This window comes from Planococcus citri, chromosome 1, assembly GCF_950023065.1.
Source record: "Planococcus citri chromosome 1, ihPlaCitr1.1, whole genome shotgun sequence".
Taxonomy (NCBI): Eukaryota; Metazoa; Arthropoda; class Insecta; order Hemiptera; family Pseudococcidae; genus Planococcus; species Planococcus citri.
Window position 1 is genome coordinate 74857184 of NC_088677.1, and position 20733 is coordinate 74877916.

The following is a 20733-nucleotide window of genomic DNA, read 5'->3' on the forward strand; positions in this document are numbered from 1 at the left end:
CAAAAATGTAAGTAAAAATTCGGTTTTTCTGATCTCAACGTTTTAAAAATTTCATCATTTAGTAAAAGTTGGGAAAGTTGTTACTTTGATGATTGTAAAAAAATTTAGTTTTTGAAAACTCTGAAACTAAAATATTGTCGGAATTTTTGTATTTTCCCAACTTTCTTGAATTTCTCGCAATTTTCCAACTTTTTCCAACTTTCGCGGAACACTGGAGGGAGAGGGGCAGAGAAAGTATAAATTTTTGCGAATAATTGCCGAGAAGTCTTGCTTTTTAACTTGGGTACTAGGTTTGTAAAAGTATTGCTTTTTGCCAAAAATTGGCAAAAAAAACTTGTTTTGTAGCGAAAGTTTTGAAAAAATGTTTCCCTCCCACTCCAAAAGATTGTTCAAAGATTTTGTTTTTTTTCCAAAAATGGTTAAAATCTCACTCTCTTTTTCAAACTTTTTTTGGTTAGTTGAACTCTCCAAGTCATAAAATATTGGAACGTTTTTGATAATTCAAGGTTCAAAAATATTGGGAAAATAATATCAAAAAGGCAACTGAAAAATAGTAGGTATTTTTACAGATAAACATACAAAATGCTCTAAAAAAAAATATGAAAACAAAAAAGTAATTTTGGAAATTTTGTTTTGTTGTACTGTACCTTTTAAACAAAGAAAAAAAATCACTCAGAAGTTTGATAACATTACTTTTCCTTGTTAGTTTTCTTATCACTGTAAAACAAACAATATTCCAATAGTATTTTTCAGTACCCAGAACTTCGTACATATTTTTACAAATCATGAATCATTCTGATTAGGTACAAACAGTTCAAAGGTAGCAACTACGAAGAAGCTTCAGAAAACGAATTAGCCCATTTCTCAACAAATAGATAACTTTTACCTTCGATCAAATCCATCTAACGTTACATTAGGCGTATTTCCCGATCACAAACTAAGGGTATATCGCAGCTAGGACGTATATATTTTATATATAAATATTAAAACAAAAAAAAAAGGTAGGTACACATACACTAAGAGAAATTGACAAAGTTCGGTGAAAATAAAATGTTGCTTTAAAACTTATATTCGTTAAAATAGCTATAACAAAATGGGCAAAAAAATGTATAAATTAAAAAAATATATCATACATGATTGACAGAAGGTACACAAAATGTAGGCGCGACAGTGTAATTAATGCTGAATGTTCGGCGTAGTATATTTACAGCGCTAAAATAATATAATAAACTAGAGCTGAGAAATGAATACTTGAAAAAATCGTATTATATACACTGTGCATAAAACCTATAAAAGAAACCGACGGACAAACTTTTGATGAAAATAAACCAAAAAAAAAAAAAAAAACAGAAATAAACATATTAACCCTTATTATGATAATATCCGTTAACAGAAATTATTGTATTTTCAAAATTTTAATCGCTTTATATCTTACAGTGTTATTACAATATACGTGAAAAGCTCTTATAAAAAGGAAAAGAAAAATCTCACATCGAGCACGCGATCAACGGCGACGTACAGAGGAAAATATTTATATAGGTATGTAAAAGCTTAATTAATTTTATTAATACGATGGGATTTTTGTTTGAAAACATTTTTCTATCAGAGATTATTCGGCGATAGTCGGAGTAGTGGCTGGAGTATTGCTGACGCTTTTGCTACGGTTAATATCGGCTTCTCTCAAAGCTTCGTCTAAATACTGCACGGAATTAGATCGGGATGGAATGACACGAGACTGTAAATAAAAATTAACTCGAGATTAGTACCTCTACCTATGTTCAAATCAAATTATGTTTTTCATTCATTCGCAGACTATTTGTTTACCTACCTTAACAGTTTCATACGCAGAGCCCATTTTTTCTTCGATCGATCGCAGAGATTCTGAATTCTTCAATTGACCTAATTTCATTGTAATTCCACTACCAAAATCACCGATCAACGATGTCGTACGTTCGGCAAAAGGCTTTATCACAGATTCGGTTTTCTGATACCTGAACACACGAAAGAAAAAAATGAATATATAAAACCTGCAGATCGCGTTAATTTTCTAAAAACATTTTTCATTTTTTCGTTCTACTAAAAAAATAGCAATAATATACCAACGAGTAAATCAGTACAAAACGACAAAGCGAAAGGAAAAAAAATGCCACATTTGCGTGATCAGATAATAATCAAAAATTACCCTGGAGAAAATACAAATAAGCAACGTTTAAGCGATAGGTCAACTTACAAAGGAGCTTCGGTTACTGCTTTACTAATCTGGCCAACTTTTTCTTCTACGTTTTGGTAGCTAAAAGCGAGAATAAACAAATACGAATAGCCATAAATGCTTGAAAAAAGGTGCGATTTAATACTACGTAACACAAGTGATTTAAAAAATAATAAAAAAACAACAACCCAACTACATAATGATTAGTTTTTCCCCGGTCGAATAAAAATACGTGAGGTATACTAACACGTTAGATTCTTTAACGTTCTTGATTCCCTGAGACATATCATCTTGGATCTCTTTCCAAACGCTGATACCTAATTTTCTTTTCAGTTCGTGTGCTTGTCTGGTTTTGGAGGTCAGCACGTGACGTAATGTTTGTATTTCATTTTCAATCTGCAAGAAAAAAGACATAGTGAACGAAGTGATTAGATTTCTAATTTCTGCACGTGGTCAACTAATCAAAGTAATACATACAAGGGTTTCAAATTTTTCAAATATTGTAATTTTTTTTTGAAATTCGTTTAGCAGAATTTACTTATAAGGAAATTATCCCAACCGGTATAAAAACTTTTGAACCGGTTTAAATGGAATCGAAAGAGAATTCAGGGTATCTAACCGGTAGTGAAAATAAAAATGAAAAAAAGGTATTGGTGGAGGGGGAAGGGGGCAATTTGAGAAATTTTATGACACTTTCAGCAGTACTGACAAATCATTATTCAATTTTAAGAATTACCGATTATTTCTTAGTATTTTTCAATAATCTAAGCAGTCTGTGCAGAATTTTACTCAAATGAGACGTTTTTTTAAATTTTTGTCGTTTTATGATAATATGTACAAAAATGCACATCAATTTTGATATTTTTGAGTGATTTTCACAATCAATTTTACAAGTTTTATGATAGGTACTTCATTTGTGAATAAGAATATTCATTTCTGGCTCTTTATTGAACAATGAACATATGTAGAGATCGTCAGAATTTTTACTTTGGCCTTCAGCCATTATTATTTCATAATTTATATCTGTTGATTGATCAATAATTTTATAACTAACTCATCCAGCTTAATTTTTCTTTGTTTCAGTTGAGTACAAATTTCCTTTCAAAAATGATGAAATAATACGAACTCGCATATGAGAATAAGTAAGAAATTTTATAATCCTTATGAGAAAAGTTACGTAGGTCACTTCTACACCTGTGACCTTTTACTTTCAATGGCAAATCGAGAAAAAATTCTAAAATCACGGAATTTGAAAATAAGCTGAAGTAATTGTCCATCAGGTTTGAATTGAGGTGATCTGATTTTCCGAATTTATGAATTTGGAAACAGTACATCAAATTTTTGAGTTCACGAACGATTTTGATTTTTATTGAATTTTTAAAAAATAAAACTTGGTCAAAAATGAAAAAAAAAAATCAAAATTTTACCAAATAGACCAAGAAAGCTAAAATTTGGTGACTTGGTGTGTACCTTGTTTTCAACCCTCCAAATCGATTCGAAACGGTTTCGAACCATTTTGAGTGGTAGTAAGTTCTGGAGCATGCACCCTAGCAGATTTTTGAAAATTGAAATTTCCACATTTTACATAATTGAGTTGTTGTAATTGAATTTACCAAGTAGGTACCCGATTTTTAATATGCCGAGTCCGTTAGAGGTGGTTTCAGGGTGTTCTGGAGCTTTCAGGTTTCAGGTATTCCAACAGGTAGTGAAAGTTGTGAAAAAGTAGTGATTTTAAAAATCAGTGGTGTGAGTAGTGTAAAATTAGTGAATTTAGTCAAAAAGGTAGTGAAAAATGTTGCGGATTCGCGATACATTTATATTATTTTGGCTATATTTTTGTTATGGCTACTACGTTCAGTTAACTTAAATATTCATAAGTATTTGTTATTGTTTTTAGTATGAAATAAATAGAGATACAAAAATATATTTTTTAAAAGCGATAACACTTATAATTCACCACGGTTTATTCCTCCTTTTTGTTATGGGAAGGCCCCACATGGTTGAAAGAGATGAAAGTCATTTGGGCCAAAGGGAATGAATCATGTCAAGAGGCCACGTCAACCACTGTTGATAGGGTCAGAACATCCAAGATCCATCCCTAGCCAACCTAGCTGCCCGTGCCAACCTTAGAAATGATAAATTTCTTCCAGAGTGGTATATGGTTTCCTTAGTATGGTGGCAGCAAGAATGAAATGCCAACAACATCACCCAAAGGCCAAAAGGAAAAGAATACATATGTATAACAAAAGCTGAAAGAACACTAATGCTTGACATATCCAGTGGGAGCCAGAGTGAAGGTGATGCAGACCAGTTAGAAACCAACCAACAGCAAAAAACCATCAGTCACCATAAGAGCAGACCATCCATGATGGAGTGTTATTTTAATACCCAATCTAACCTCAGAAAGACAACAGCCCTAAACAAACCACAGTGTGCCAATTACTTACTTGATACAGTGGAGTCTCGATAACTCGAAGCTGAAGGGAGAAGGAGTTGACTTCGAGTTATCGGAGTTTGAGTTATAGAGGTTAATTTTGGTATATTTCGAGTTAGCGAAGTTTTGAATTGGATGAGTGTTTTTTTACTAGAATGAAATGGAAACACATATTATACCTGGTCGAAAAGATTAAATTATGGAATGAGATTGTACAATAGGTACCATTGAAGATACCGATATGTGTGAATGTGAAAGAGTTTTGTATCAATAAGATTCGAATTTACAAGTGTTTTCAACTAGAAATTCGAGTTATAGAGGCAAAACGTTGGCAACGTTTTCTTGTCTTTTTCAAAAATTTTACTTCGAGTTATCGGAGTTTTTGGACTTGTTACTTCGAGGTAAAGAAGTGAATTTTACATTGAGTCTTATGGAGAGTTGAAGGGAAACAAACTTTGCTTCAAGTTATCGGAGTTTTTGAGTTAACGGAGTTTGAGTTATCGAGACTCCACTGTATTAGTAACATAACAATATTAGAAGATGGAGTTCAATCAACTTATGAAGATATGGTCAGGGTCTCTGTAGTCAGTCAGAAACAAACCAGCTCAGAAGCTGAAGGCACCATGGTGGCCAGCGTGTTGAAGTGTGCCCAAAAGCACACAGCTTCACGTGTGGCGGCCGGAGAAAATCCGGAGACCAAAGGGTGCTCCCCTCAGGGGGGCAGGTTCCTGGTGGAAACTACACACTGCTGGGACCATATGAAAATAGATTAACACTTGAAGATGTCAACCAAAGCGTCTTATTTGTTACAACAACTTTTAGACACACACAAAAACCGAGGTTGGACAATCCTATTAGTCCACAATCGATCCTTGGTAAACACTTTGCTGATCTCAAAAACCAAAATGTGACATGTAACATAGTTGACAAGGCGATGGATCAGTTGATCACTGATGGTGAACTGGGCCATCCATCAATACCACCTCTACATAAGGCCTCAGCGCAAAACTGGATTGCGACGTTGACAATTCTCCAGTAGGCTGAAGTTTGGATGGCATATTATGGGAAAAGTACATTTTCTCATAGTTTTTGTTTAATTACTCGAAAAATTTAATGAGCACATAGGTATTTTATGGGTGAAAAACAATCTACATTTCATGCCCTACAATCGTAGACCTAAATTTGAAACTTTCCCTTTAATGCTTAGATAGATATGAAAGTTCAATGCTCTGTGCGCGCCAGTACTACGCTTTTAAATTGGAATAGAATGGAATTTTGAGTGAATATATGGATTTTTGAGGACGGAAAAATGATCTGAATGAATCGTAGATCACTTTTCTATTCTCAAATAACCTTTAACTTGCTCAAAATTGCATTCTATTCAGATTTAAAGATCGGATACGCATAACACTGACTGATAACACATTGTGTTAAGTTGAATTAAATCCCAACCTTTTCAAAACTACTCGCAATAACTACGATCAGTGATCAAAATACATCTATGTACCTTATTATTGAATAAGAAATAACATGAATCGCGAATTTCCAACTACTATGACTTGAAAAACACTGAGATAGAATGTACTTCTGTAAGATCCGATCCTGTGTTCATTCAAATTACACATAGGTACTTAAAATATGCGTGATAATATTGAAAATTAAACAACTGACAGTAATTATTGATCGAGTAAAACTGATATTTGATCATTGGAAGATGCACTGCAATATTTTAGATCATATTTCCTGAAGCGATTCAAAGTAAGGAAGAACGCAGAACACAGAATTTCAACTAACAGATTCGAGTCAGTTTAGTTTCAAGTTTGATTGAAATGATCATTACACGCGAAGATCAATCACAGCTGAATTAATGTACTTACTTAAGGGACATTGAAACTATTAGCGCATTCACTGATGATATTAAAACTGATTTACAAAATTACTTATGCCTTAATCTAGTTTCTGGTGCAGGAACTGGTAGAAATCCAACAATACAGATTCGTTGTACGAAGAGTTACTGATTTGATTAACAAGCCGATGAATTACAACTAATTATAGTTTAGTTGATGAATAAGATACCGAAACAATTGCTCAAAATCATTTATTTAATATTATTAATCGCGAGAAACACTAACTTACACTAACAAGATACCGGCATATTTCATCTTATGAGAACTTGAAAATTGAATATTTCGGCCACCCTTTATGATAATTTTTTTTGCAATATGAAGCATAACACTTGAAAAGCATTTAGAACAATTTTAAACAATAAATTCTATCAAATTACGCGAAAATAATTCAAATTAAAACTCATTTTCTTCTCAATTCCCACCAAACTCCATACTAACTACTATACACAAATGATAACGTTCAGCCCACACCATGTTGCCAAGTTTTTCTGCGCTGAGGCCTTATGTAGAGGTGGTATTGCATCCATACTCTCTGATATTTTCACATCACATTGCACCTCGGGAGTAATAAGGTTACATCTCAAAAAAGTGAAATTTTACAGGAGAGTGATTTTCTTTTTTTTTAAAACTTGATTCATTATTTTCATCAACTTATAATTAATTGTGAGGAATGAATAGCACCTAATTTTAAAGATCTGGTATCCTACCTTCATTTAGCATAAGAACACTTTGAAAAATAAAATCTTAAAGAGGAAATATTTCAATGTTTGGAAAACATTTTGACCCGTACAACAATGACCATGCTAATTTCGATGTGAATGTTGACCCATCCACATCCGTCACTTTTGGATGCCACATGTCGTGATGTCGATGTGAATTTCGACCCTGTGTCGAGCTAATTGTCGATGTAATTGAGGCCACTAGAATCAAAAGTCTACTTCTCCATTTTTGAACTTTTTGAGAAAAACGCAAAAAACCTCCCTAGCATTCATTGTAACATAAAATACCGAGGTAATACGTCTAATATTTTCTTACCAACATGCCGATAGTGACCTGCATGTTTGTTTTACCCTACACGTTGCCATAAGAGTTCCTGAGCCGCTTCAAGTTTGGAGAAGTGCAGTTTTGTCTCCAACCTTACACTTAATATATCTTTGTAGCACATTTCATCAAAATTTTTTTAGCAATACAGTGCTAAACGTTCAGGAAATCTTGTAAAGTTTAAGAAATTGAAATAATACTGCATTTTTAGACCATTAATTTGGAAATTGAAATAATTTTCCTTTTTTTTCAAAGTAAAAAAAATTAATTTTTATTAATAAAAATAAAAATGAAAGGTGTTTTTTGCGGGAAGGGTCCTCACTTGATGAATTTATTCAATTTCAAGCATAATTTCAAGGCATAACACTAGTGTTTCATTCGAAATCCGCCAGGTTCGTTTGAAAACTCGACTTCTCCATTAAAAAAGTAGAGTTTTGATTCTAACCCCTAACTTTACACGCTGTTTTACCATACTACCTGGACCGAAATTCAAATTTTGACATTTTCATCAGATGTGGGACATGTTGTAGTATACCAAACCATGCTTAACTCATTTTCGAAAAAAAGTGGAGAAGTAGGCATTTGATTCTATAGGCCTCAATTGTCGACTGATGTTGATCTACATTTGTGTCGACAATTGGCTCCACACAGGGTCGAAATTCACATCGACATGGGGCATCCAAAAGTGACGGATGTGGATGGATGGACATTCACATCAAAATTTACATCGACCTCCTGCTTCGTTAAGTTATAGAATTTGCGTTTTAAAATTTTTCATTTTTTTTCCAAAAATTATTTCCTCTGATGTGGCTATTGCTAGTGCTGAAAACAGCATCGATGCAAAGTCCACTTCTGAAGAAGTACAGACAAAAAGTCTGTATAATCAAGAAGTTCAACAGAAATCCCTTATATCAAAGATGGTGCAATACTTTATCTGCGAGTACTAAACTAATCCATTTTCATGTCAACATGTCGATGTTAATGTTGATGTGAAATTCAACATCAACATCATAGCATCTACAACTCCAAACTGCGGAAAAGTGAATAATTTCACCAATTCCCTAAAAAATTTGTTTCCACATTGAACAAGATCATATTTTTGAATGTTTACTAAAATTTTAAACACTAAAACAGAAATTTTAATTCTGAAAAATTGGTCGACATAGTTGTAGATGTAAATTTCGAGCATCGAATTTTACATCTACATGTCGAGATGGCATGTCGAGGTATCAGAAATAATGAGAAAATTTCGAAAATTTTCATTTACCTGGCTTTTATATGGACAGAAGATTCCTACTAAATAATTAATTGATCACTTTTCCATCATATGTTGGAAAAAAACGTAGTCGATGTAAATGTCGACGTCGACAATTGTTGTGCGGAGAGTTATAACCTTTCATTAAAGTTGATGTGGAGGCGCAAGGAAGTGTCCAAAAAAATTTCATGATAACAAAGTTGCAGAGAATTAAATTTCCAATCGACATCATGTCGTTAGTTTTTTTCTAGAGTGCTTAGTTTTTGAGAATTTACTCAAAAAAGCAGGGCTGTTAATACGAAATGAAATGAAACGAAAGACACGAAACGAAATGGTAATTTTTTGCTCTGGACACAAAACGAGACACGAAACGAAACGAATCAAAAAAATACACAAAACGAAACGTTATAACGAAACAAATCATTTCTGTTTCTTCAATTTTTGGCTTTTCATTGCAAGTTTTTTTGTAAATTTTGACCAAATTTTGTCAAATTCACTCAAATTTCATCAATTTAGAGTCTTTGGAGGGGTTCTCTTCTGAATTTATTAATAAAAATGTCAGCTTTTCTCACTTTTTTGGCTGAAAGGAAAGGAAAGGAAACGACACGAAACGAAATGATACTACTTTTATGGAATGAAACGAAACGTTATAACGAAACAGTTGGTTCAAAGAGCTCAACCGAAACGAAACGATACGTTTACGTTTCGTGTCCAACAGCCCTGCAAAAAAGGCGGCGTTTTTTTAGATGTACCCTTATAACTCCAAACAACTTGCAATGTTGTTGGGATTTTGAGTTAGGCCCTTTGCGTTCTTACAAGGTCTAGATAATGTACCCAACTCAAAATGTTATTTTTGGTTGAGGGGGGTCATACAAACCCCAAAAATGCAAAAATGTCAAAATCGATCTTTTTTGAGATGTAACCTTATTACTTCCAAGGTGCGAGATGGAGTCGACAGAGAATTATTCTAAAATACACCACCAGTCATTTAAGAAAATCAAGTCGCTTCATTATGGTCTCGAATCATTCTGAAGCTTTCAGTAAATTTTGGGATTCTCCAGTTTTTATTTGATGAATTTTGGCACATATTTTCAAAAATCTTTTGGTGCTGGATCAAATCCAAAATTTTCTCCAGAAAATAAAAATTATCAAAATAAGCTAGAGGTTCTAGCTTGGTTCAAAGCCATCACCAATAGACTCGGGAAGTCGAAAAAAAAGGTAGCTAGAGCAAGAGCTACAAACCAAATTTCAGCTTTCTAGGTAAATTTGGTAAAATTTTGATTTTCCCCCATTTTTGTATTTTTCTGTTTTCAAAAATTCTTCAAAAATTGAAAAATGAATTCCAGCGCCTAAAATTTTGACAGGTGGTGTATTTTGGGGACCTCTATCGATTCCCCATAGTTCTGTTCAAAAACTTTTGTGTCGGTTAGGATAGGTACATTCTTTTCTTAGCTTCCTAAGAAACTTTTCATTTTCTAATACTCGTAGTTTGGAAGAATTTTGAACGATTTCTCGAAATTTTTATAAATTCTGATCATTTTTAGATTTTTATGCTGAATCAAAAAAATTGAAACTTATTGAACCGAGTAGATAGCACTTTGATCCAACACAACAAATAATTTCGAAATCCCACATTAATCAGAGTTAATCTTAATCTTGAAATAACTTACATTCGTTAATTCTTCTTGCCATGCCTTCCTCTGCTTCTCTTGTTCTTCCGGTGTTAATCCTAGGAATTCGTTGATGCCAGAATCAGGAGATTGGAGCGATTCTCCGATCGAATCTTCACCTGAAAAATTGACGCAGATAAATTAGCCAAGTAAAAAAAAAGAAAGAAATACTCGATCGTAATTCTAACTCGAGTAGAAGGTATCGCATTATTTCGTCGTATACTCGTAAGATGATATATTTTCCCAGCACGTAGGTATATTTTCTTTTTGCTATTTCCCCTTGAAAGTTTAACCAATTTTCGACACAGTTCTCTCCCAAGAGAATACCATAAGCACACAAACGCGTTGACGATTCGTGTCGTCGAATAATCGTCTATTTAAATAAATATTTAAAAGGTATAGAGAAAAAACCCACATGTATGTATTCTGTGTTTTTCGTTTCGCCAACCCAGCCTAATCCAATAAGGTAGGTATCTTGAAAGGGGCAAAAGGGGCTATAGCTGACAGAAACATGAACATTTTCAAATGATGAAAAAAAAAACCGCACAAACAAACATTGTCGTACTTATCTGTGGCAAGCAGGTATATTTAATCGAAATAGGAACGTAGAATGAAAAAAAACGACACGTTTGCGAACATGTGCTTCTACGAATGAATCTAGATGGCAGAGATCTATCGACGAATATGACGTCTTCAATATTCTATGCAGCGAGTACATATAAAGAGTAGGTAGCCTTGCTCGACGTGAATAAAAAATTGCAACTATTTATTTTGGCTCGTAAAATTTTATTTTGCAGCGTCATTTCAATTCAATTATGCGCGTTTGACGAGTCTTCGCCTCTTCGGGTATACGAAGTAACCATTTTACAAACAATAATAACGATTTCGTTAAACGAAAATTTCAATAAATCTTGCATAATTTTTCACCTAATATGTACTTAAATAGGTGTAAAAATACGAAAACAAAACATCGCCCAAAAAAAATATTCATCCGAGTGAATTGATTTTTTTTACGAAATCGCTCCACTGAACCATTAAAAGCTTTATCAACCTTCGAAATGGATGAAAAATCGGATGACGTCATTATAAAGCTGACTCGAGTGAGAACACACATCACACCATAATTTTCATCCAATGGTAACCTAACCAACCGAACCGAGCCCAAAATTTTCTCTCAGAAAATCTACGCAGGCTCGAATAAATTTTTTCACAACCTCGAGTTGAATTTTCAACTTTTCAAAAGCCGAACGAAATAAATTGCCAGTCTCCAGCAAATTGCGGCCTTTCTACAGTTTCTATAAATCGTTTAAAACTATAAAGCACCTCTACTGTACAGTTCGCTCTGAAATTACGTCACCGTTCTTATCTTGTATTAAAATACTCGTACGTGCACCGTCGAAACCAAACCGAGATAGCCATGAAATTTTCAGTTAGTTTATTTCTCGAAATTTTCACTCGTATTCTACCTAAGTTTCCACCAACTCGTTCTCGTCAAATGTGAACTGTACAGTGTGTTCAGAGAGTGAATGGCCAGACTAAAAATTCGGGTAATCCCTTGACACCCTGTATGTTGCGAAATGCCAATGATAGCTTTTACTTTGGAAGTTTATTACATATAAACATTGACAGACATTTTCGTTAATCGGATTACGATTTGATGTACGTTTGAAAGGAAAGAGGGCGAACAGAAAGAGAAGAAGAATGAATCAAAATATTATGAGGATAAAACATCATCGAATATTTTCGAAATAGAAATTTTCAAGCACGTGATATTAATCTCAGCGTTAAATTTTATCTATCCTTCAATCGATACACGAATCAATATACGAGTGCTTCACTTTTCCCTTGTCAGGAAAACTGTCAAATTGGAAAATTTTCTGGATAACATTGAATTCGAAATGAAGGTCTCCGCTGAATTTGGTCAAAATCCAGGCACTTTTTTTTCGCGATCCACTCTATTATCACAGCCTTTTTTCAGGGCAAGCTGTTCCCCAAATGTGGCCTTTATAGAATATCTATAAATGTAAATCTGACTTCATTATTTGTCTCAAAATTGAGAGAGAGAGGATGCCCATGGGCCCAACATGAGGTTTTCAAGAAGTTTCTTCATTTTCAGCTGTTTTTACAGAGGCCTGTGCGCAAAATTTCACAACGACATAAATATGGTGGCTTTTTGGGCGATGAAACACATTTTCAAGTTTTTGAAGATGACCCACCTAAAGGAAAATTTGAAAATAATTTCCAAAAATAGTAATACTTACTCATCTAAACATATTTTTAGAAGAGAAAAAAAATATTGGGTGCCGGAATTGGGTTTGAAGATATTAGTGGTTTCAAATTTCCTTTGGTCAATATCCCCCCTCCCCCTTGACAGCCAAAAATTGGTGAAAAAATTCAAGTGGTAAGATTCGTGTCTATTTTACATACATTAAACACATAAGTATATTTTGGGTGGTATCAACATTTTTCATAAACTAGTTGAAGTATAATGTGGGCAAGGGGGTGGGATGCGAGCCCGGATCAGCAAAATAATATAATTTGGCCCACAGAGGTTCTTTGAGAGGGGGGGGGGGGGGAGGGAGTTCGGCTGAAAATTTGCCATCTGATATACTCAAGGGGAAAATACCCATTTTGTTGATTGATATTACATGACTTGTAAAAATTTTCATTTTCTGTTTTGAATTTTTGAGGGCCCAAATGTTATTTTTTTTAATTTGCAAAAGAAGAAGAAAAAATGACCCGAGCGAAGCGAGAGCGAAAACTTTGGAAAATTTTTTATTTTGAGAGAACAAAAAACGACGTTTTTTCATGCAAAGAGTTCATTTTTCGGCTTTTAAAATTTTTAAATTGGAAAGGTTTTTTTAGGATGTTAATTTTGATAAAGAAAAGAGAACAGGCCCAAGTGAAGGCAAAAGCTCTTGAAAGTTTGTCTTTCGAGCGGTACATATCGATGGTGTTGTGGATAAAAGGCCAAACTGTTTTTTTTTTCCAAAGGGCAAATCTGTTCTCGGTCATTTTGAGTAAATACGAAAGGGCCAATCTGCATTTTTTTACATGAAAGTATAATCCAAAACGGCGAAACTGAACTATTTTTTTACTTTTTTTTTACATTACAGACCACTACAAATTTATCTTTGATGGCCAGTAATTTAAAAAAAATTGCAAATGTACCAAAATGATCTCAGAAAACCCAGACCTACGAGTAAACAAAATAATACGAGGGTGGATTAAAAAGTATCGCCAACAGTGCTCTGGAGGAGAGCCTATATGGAGGTACGAGTATTTTGAACCAAATGAGCGCTCATTTTATAGCTTGAAGTTTTAGGAAGACGGTGGTGTGTTCAGTTTTTAGATACCTACAACTCGAAAAAATGTTGATCGTATTTGAAATTTTTGAGAAAAGTTATTCGGTTGATGGGGCTGGAGTATCGTACATTGCGGTCTAGTAGCAAGTCTAATATCTATATCAAGCAGTGTGTGCAATCATTTGATAGTCCAAAGCCTCAGGAACACGGCGGTGTATTCAGTTTTTTTTGTTTGACTTGTACAAATATTCTTGAATGAATTCAACGAGATCATGGTATAGCTAAGTGATGTTAATTTTCACTAAAAAAAAAAACGCCCAAGTCACTTTGGACATGTTCAACATTGTTACAGCATGTTGTACAGAAAAACTAAATACATCACCATGTTCCTGTAACTTCAGACTACAAAATTACTGCTCATGCAGCTTGCTATAAGAATTAGTCTCGCCGGTAGAGCGCAAAGTGTACCTACTTGTGTATCCTGCATGACCTGAAATTTTTTCCTCGGCCCATTCGAAGGCCTCCAAAATTTTTTCTATAACTCATAAAGAAAAATTAAGCACATCATCGTGTACCTGAGACTTCAGGCTACAAAATCACAACTTCTTTCTCAATAGAAATGAAATGAGGAAGGATCGAGATGACGGATTTGCTAAACTATTTGAACCTGAACCAAAGACCAAAAATTCAGGTAATTTGAGTACGCTGTATAAGTATTTGGCATTATTTGGACACATTTGAGTAATTCTGTTGGTTTTTCTAGAAATTAAAATATCAAAAGAGCCTCAGGAAACGAATTTTATCCGTCAAAAAAAAGAGTTCATTCTGAAGATGATTAAAAAAGATACCAAAGCTCGAACCTTCACTGATGACTGATAACAAATCGATTTCACCCCTACATACAATATTAGACTATATGAGCTTTCATTTCGCGGCCGAATATTTCCCATTTGCTAAGCATTTGCCATTTATCAACAACAAAACATCTATTATTTTTTGCCAAATTTATCAGATTGGCCCTTTTTTTCATGTTGAACCTGTAGGTTGAACAAATACAAAAGGGCCAATCTGTCCACTCTCGAACTATTTCATCATTATAAATTTCTCAAGCTAGAAAAAATATTATCAGTGGATAATAATGGAAAGCGAATGAGTTGCCTTCATCAAAAAAATTGATACATCGGCCAAACTACTCCTTAGTACGATGATATGACACTTTCGAGTTTAGAATGCAAGTTGGAAACTCAGTTTGGCCTTTTATCCACAACACCATCGATATTAAAACGATACTTTATATGCGAGAATTTCATTTTTTCATGCACTTTAGAACTTTAAAAATTAAATAATATAGAAAATGCTTTAGAAAATTTGTAGTTACAAGAAGCAAAACAGCAGTAAGGCCCTCATTTTGATGTTAAAAGCCAGTTTTTCCACCAATGACATTTTTATAAGTTTGTATAAGTGGCCCTACTTACAAAATGGCGGCCATTTTGATTGAAATCGCAGGTTTTGCGTTCCAACATAGGACTATAGCATAAAATTTTTTAAACTGTACACAGGTAGATCGAAAGAGCAGGCAAAAATTCATCACCTATCCAAATTTCAAGTGCTAAAGTGCCTTTTTCGATTTTTGGTGAATTTTCAAAAATCAAATTTTGGCCAAAATGTGAGAAAAAATAAAAATTTTACCAAATTGACGTGAAATTAATTCTGCAAACTAATTTCAATACCTATGAAGTCGACCGCAGGTAAATTTCAAGTCGTTTTGGAGCCTCCAGCGATTTTTTTGAAAATTACTGGAGCCTCCAGTAGATTTTTGAAACTCGAAATCGACGAAAACCCACGAAATTTCATCAAATTGAGTTGGAAAGCCGAGTTTAATTCTGAAAACTATAATTTGAATACGCTATGAAGTCGACTGCATGTGAATTTTAAGTCGTTTTGAAGCCTCCAGCGATTTTTTGAAAATTACTGGAGCCTCCAGTAGATTTTTGAAACTTAAAATTTCATCAAATTGGGTTAGCAAGCCGAAATTTACTCTGCAAACTAATTTCAATACAATAATATGAAGTCGACTGCATGGTGGTTTCAAGTGGTTTTGAAGGTTCCAGCTACTTTTCTGCTAAAAACGCCATGGCACCTTTCAAAAAGTTACTGGAGGCTCCAAAATTACTTAAACCCACTTGAAGTTGTCTTCAGAGGGTGTTAAAATTAGAGTGCATAGTTAATGTCAGATTTCCATCTCTATTTTGAGGGAATTTTGGGGAAATGTCAAGTTTCAAAAATTTACTGGAGGCTCCAAAACGACTTGAAATTCACCTGCAGTCGACTTCATAGCATATTGAAATTAGTTTGCAGAATTAATTTGGGCTTTTCAACTACATTTTGATAACATTTTGTGAGAATTTTGAGTTTCAAAAATCTGCTGGAGGCTCCAGAACTACTCAAAACGGTTTGAAACAGTTTCCAATCGATTTAGCAGGTCGAAAATAGGGTATATCCCAAATTTCAGCTTTTTAGGTCAATTTGGTAAAATTTTGATTTTTTTCTCACATTTTGACCAAAATTTGATTTTTGAAAATTCACCAAAAATCGAAAAAGGCACTTTAGCACTTGAAATTTTGACAGGTGATAAATTTTTCCCTGATCTTTCGATCTACCTTTGTACGGTTTAAAAATGTTATGCTAGTCCTATGTTGGAATGCAAAATCTGCGATTTCGGCTGACCTATCAATCAAAAATGGTCGCCATTTTGTAAGTAGGGCCACTTTTTTTTTGAGGACAAGGGCTAGAAATATTCCTTAGGACTCCCCCTTTAAGAAAAAAGTTGTCCCGGAGGATCGGCAGGGGGGTGCAACTGTGCAAGTGATCCTTATGTGGGCCCCCCGACTACCAAATTGCCTGAAAAGTTCTGTACTAAAATAAATAAGAGTGGGAGGGACTACTGTGTCCAATCCCAGGCTTAATTGACTTCTTCCTAGGTTATACCCACTCCTTTCAAAGTGGTAAAAAAAGAAAATAGGGGTAAAATAAGGAATTTTCCACATTAATTTCGCATTAATTAAATGAGGTGGGGATGACATAGTAAGCTGAAATTTCGATATGTTGATCACAATGGAAGTACTGACCAATGGTATGATTTTGGACCCTTTTTTATCCATTTGGGTCCATATTATGCCCCTCCAAAAAATTACCTTTCTGTAATTTTTCAACTTTGTCCCTCCCCACTCCAGACGTCAACTCTAGCTCCCAAAAGAATCCCATTCCTCAAGTTTGACTTTATTTGATCAATCAGAACAGGTTCCAAATCCCAAGTCAAAAAATGTAAAATTTTTAAAATCACGTCGCATTGAGAGGGCGTAGCGCCATACCCCCCCCCCCCCGGGTTGGGGAGTTGGTCGGTAGCTCATTTGATAGGTATTGGAGAGGAGATGAAATGATCACTGAGCTTATTCTACTCTCTAAATTTGAAACAGTGAAATTTCACTGTTTCAAATTTAGAGAGTACTCGAAAGTTGATATTTTAGAAGTTTTTGACAAAACCCCGATTTTGGGGGCTTTGATCACGCGCCAAACTATTCGTAGAATATAACTTCAAAACGTGAAAAAGATCTGGGGTTTTTTGCTCAATTCTGGCATTTGTTTTTCATCAAAATTGAAGACAATGGGGAGGATTTTTGAAAATTAAAGTCCAGAACATGTCGATTGTTGTTCCTTGATAATGCGTAAAGCATCGCCTTCAACGTGTTCTACGCGTTAAAAAAAAATCCAATCTCATTTGAGAATACGTAATCTATACAACAAACCAAAACCAATTCGAAAGCTTATCAAAGCTTGTTAATATTTACGCTCGACATATACGTAGGCTAATTGCCATATGGCAATGGAACAATTTCGATAATGTAACGATAAGGTTGAATTTGGCCGACACTTGTCAATACCTAATGAGAAAGAAAAGTTTTTTCTTTTTACTTTTGCGAAACCGCGCGAACAGCACTTTGTGCTTAATGAAAAGAAAGGCTATACGTACAATAATCGATACAGACCCGGGTTAAAAATATACCCCAGAGTACATACATTAATATTGCACGTACTAAAAAGGGTACACGTATAATAAGAAATTACATCGGTATGGTACTACGAACCTTTGACAAGATGTAAGAATTTCAAGTAATTTTCATTAGTGGTAATACGAGCTAGATAAGGTTTAGACAGGTCTTGAAATTTAACTCGTACATCTTTAATGGTGTTTTTCTTATTGAATAAGTTTTTCCTGTGCACAAATTCGGTTTCGACCGAGCACGAGCCTTCGTCGTCGTCATCTTCGGCTATTACGAAATTAGTGGCAGCCCATGAGCTGGGTATTGTGAGTAACGAGTCGGATACGTCGTGGTCTTCTCCGTCAAAACTGGGGGTATCGCTTTTACGAATATATTCCAGGTATCCGTCTTCTTCGTAGTCTGACGTTACGAATTCTATATCTGTTTTCTTCAGGGTAACCATGATTTGTAGGTACGAGTTGAGTCACATTTACACACGTCGAAATACTTGAAATCCAACTTATCGATAAAGCTTCGGTTTCGGTGCTTCGGTTGATTATTTATTATAGCAATGGTGTGTATTTACAGTCGTTATCGTATCTATAATTGAAGATAACTTCGAGTGTAGGAATTCAAAAATGAGGAAAAAATCACGTAGAATGTATTTGTAACGAATATGGCAGTTTTCCTGTCAGTTTTTGAAGCTGAAACGTAGCTATTTCGACTTCGAAGAGTACAGTTGATCACTTTACGTTCTTACGTATCGACGTTCGAGGAAACTCCACTTCCAACACTTTCTTCCTGCAAGTGCAATTTGTTGGCAACGACGACGACTCTGATTCGATAACTCCAGTTACCTACTTTCCGCACGCGAACAATAGCTAATATACTAGCATACTTAGCTACGTGGTTATCAACACTGCTAACGTCGTGTGACCGTTATCATCGACTAGAAACCTGCATAATCAGCGATAAAATTTCAAACAAATACGCCATTTTTATACGAGTTGGCAAATCCATCGACAATAAGGAAACCATACGCTCGAGCTCGCGACCGTTGACACGAACTAAACAATCAATTTCACCAATCGATCATAAATTCGATAAAGTACGCGAGTCGAAGGAGAAAAAAAAAACGTTCTTCCGAGACGAAGAATTGGCTGTGTACTGACCTATTCTCCACAGGTACACTTTCATATTAAACGAGTAACTGGTACAAAGAAAAGAGATGGAAAGACTTGAACCAGCAACACCGTCATTAAGTTGGGAACATTTCGTGAAATTCATCTACCATAAGATCGTTGGTCGTTGGTTGCTGTTAGCGGGCGTTCTCTCGGTTCTGTTCTGTATGTGCAGACGATAAATTACCTACCTATGTCGTCGTCATACTCATACAGCAACAAAGAGCGTTGATTTTGTACAGAATGAGTTTTTTAATACTTGTATATGATCGATGACGTGGAGTTCATCGAATATTCGACGATCGACGAATGCAATCTTGCTTATCTTGCGGTTCGTTGTGCACCGAGTAACGGATTCGTATCGTACGTTGTTTTTTTTTCGCGTACGGTACCTATCGAATAAATCCATATGTTGACACGATGAGTCATGAGTCATTTCGCAGAGGTCTTCGGTCCTGGGGGGACTACGATAAAAATAATCACGTTTCGTCGTTTCCTTTCGGGAATTCGGAACTCATTTTCATGATAAAATAAATACATTCGATACCGAGCGAGGAATAGGATCGCAGCTACGATAATGATATCGGTTAACCGGACTGTAAATACGCAATTCTCGTCTAACTAAACTAACCGCGATTCCAACAATTTTTTCAACCATCAGATATTAAATTTCCACATTCATCAGCTAAATACACGTATCTAATGGTTTACTTTTTCAATTAATAATAAAGTAAACGCTATCTTAATTTAATTCGCATCATTACAGCGTTGGTATTTCGTAATATGCTAATTAATACGCGTAGATTTCAACTCAACGTTCACCTTCTACTTCTAGTAGGTAAATCAAAAGGGAAACTCGAATAAAACGTAATACATTAGGTAAATAAAGTTGAAAAATTAGTCCATGGGGAATTACGAATAGTTTTTTCGATACCGAACAAAAAGCTGCGGGCATGAAACCGTACAGTGTATCGAATACTACGAGTTGACTCGAAGACGTATTACATCTAGATTCTTTTCTACGTAGAATAATTCACGTTATTGAAGATGAGAATTGCTCGAAATACGACGACAAAATTGGAAATATATTTTCGCTGCCATTAAAACAATTAACCGACCTAGGTACATGTTGTGAAATGCATCGTATAGTAGTGCTACGACGTAGTAGTAGTGAATGCAAATACACGTAGCGATCGAATTTTACTTTACCGAAACCGATAACTGTGAACATAGTATAAAAATGGAACGAGTAGTGCGATGATTAATTAATATAAAAGGTGAAACGAACTTACCAGATGAAATAACACTCATTTTTCCAAGCAGTTAGTGAAAAATGTCAACGATCTGAGTAATCTTCGAACAACAATGCTTGACTGGCGAGGAAATTAGAACGCGTCTGCGGTCAATTGATAGTTTAAACGACAAATTAATTGACGAATTTACGATATTAATTACGTACTAACACATAGACAGACGAATAGAAGACAAAATTATTCAATCATATCTCTAACCACGCACAGAGAGTAGAGACAACAGTCGAAGGATTTTATCAAATTATCCCAAAATTCCGACGGAATAACAACACGACAAATTCAAGTGCGCATGTACACGAACGAAGCACCTAGTCGAGTAATTTACCGAGAAATTACCTAAAAGCGTTGTGGATGAATTTTAATTTTTTATAAAATCAT

General features: G+C 34.7%; 1 protein-coding gene across 3 annotated transcripts; it reads right to left on the bottom strand.

Moving 5' to 3' along the window:
• Positions 1–946: 946 nt before the first annotated feature.
• LOC135832601 (tumor protein D54) lies at positions 947–20607 on the bottom strand. Of its 3 annotated transcripts, none has more exons than XM_065345979.1 (6): positions 20335–20607; positions 10517–10635; positions 2457–2605; positions 2231–2290; positions 1829–1991; positions 947–1735 (listed from the first exon to the last, which is right to left on the bottom strand). In XM_065345979.1, exons 1-6 carry the CDS (start codon positions 20351–20353, stop codon positions 1610–1612), a joined length of 636 nt encoding a protein of 211 aa, XP_065202051.1. In that variant the 5' UTR covers positions 20354–20607; the 3' UTR covers positions 947–1609. The 3 variants fall into 3 exon arrangements, with proteins under 3 accessions (XP_065202051.1, XP_065202035.1, XP_065202043.1); XM_065345963.1 differs by lacking the exon at positions 20335–20607 and adding an exon at positions 17967–18907; XM_065345971.1 differs by lacking the exons at positions 2231–2290; positions 20335–20607 and adding an exon at positions 17967–18933.
• Between the last annotated feature and the right edge of the window lie 126 nt (positions 20608–20733).

Excerpts from the sequence above, each read along its gene's own strand:
- LOC135832601 (XM_065345963.1), bottom strand. The coding sequence starts at position 18,324 with ATGGTTACCCTGAAGAAAACAGATATAGAATTCGTAACGTCAGACTAC. Across the intron at positions 10,636-17,966 it reads ATTCTTACATCTTGTCAAAG|GTGAAGATTCGATCGGAGAA; the intron begins GTTCGTAGTACC and ends TCAATTTTTCAG. Across the intron at positions 1,736-1,828 it reads CTGCGTATGAAACTGTTAAG|TCTCGTGTCATTCCATCCCG; the intron begins GTAGGTAAACAA and ends TTTTATTTACAG.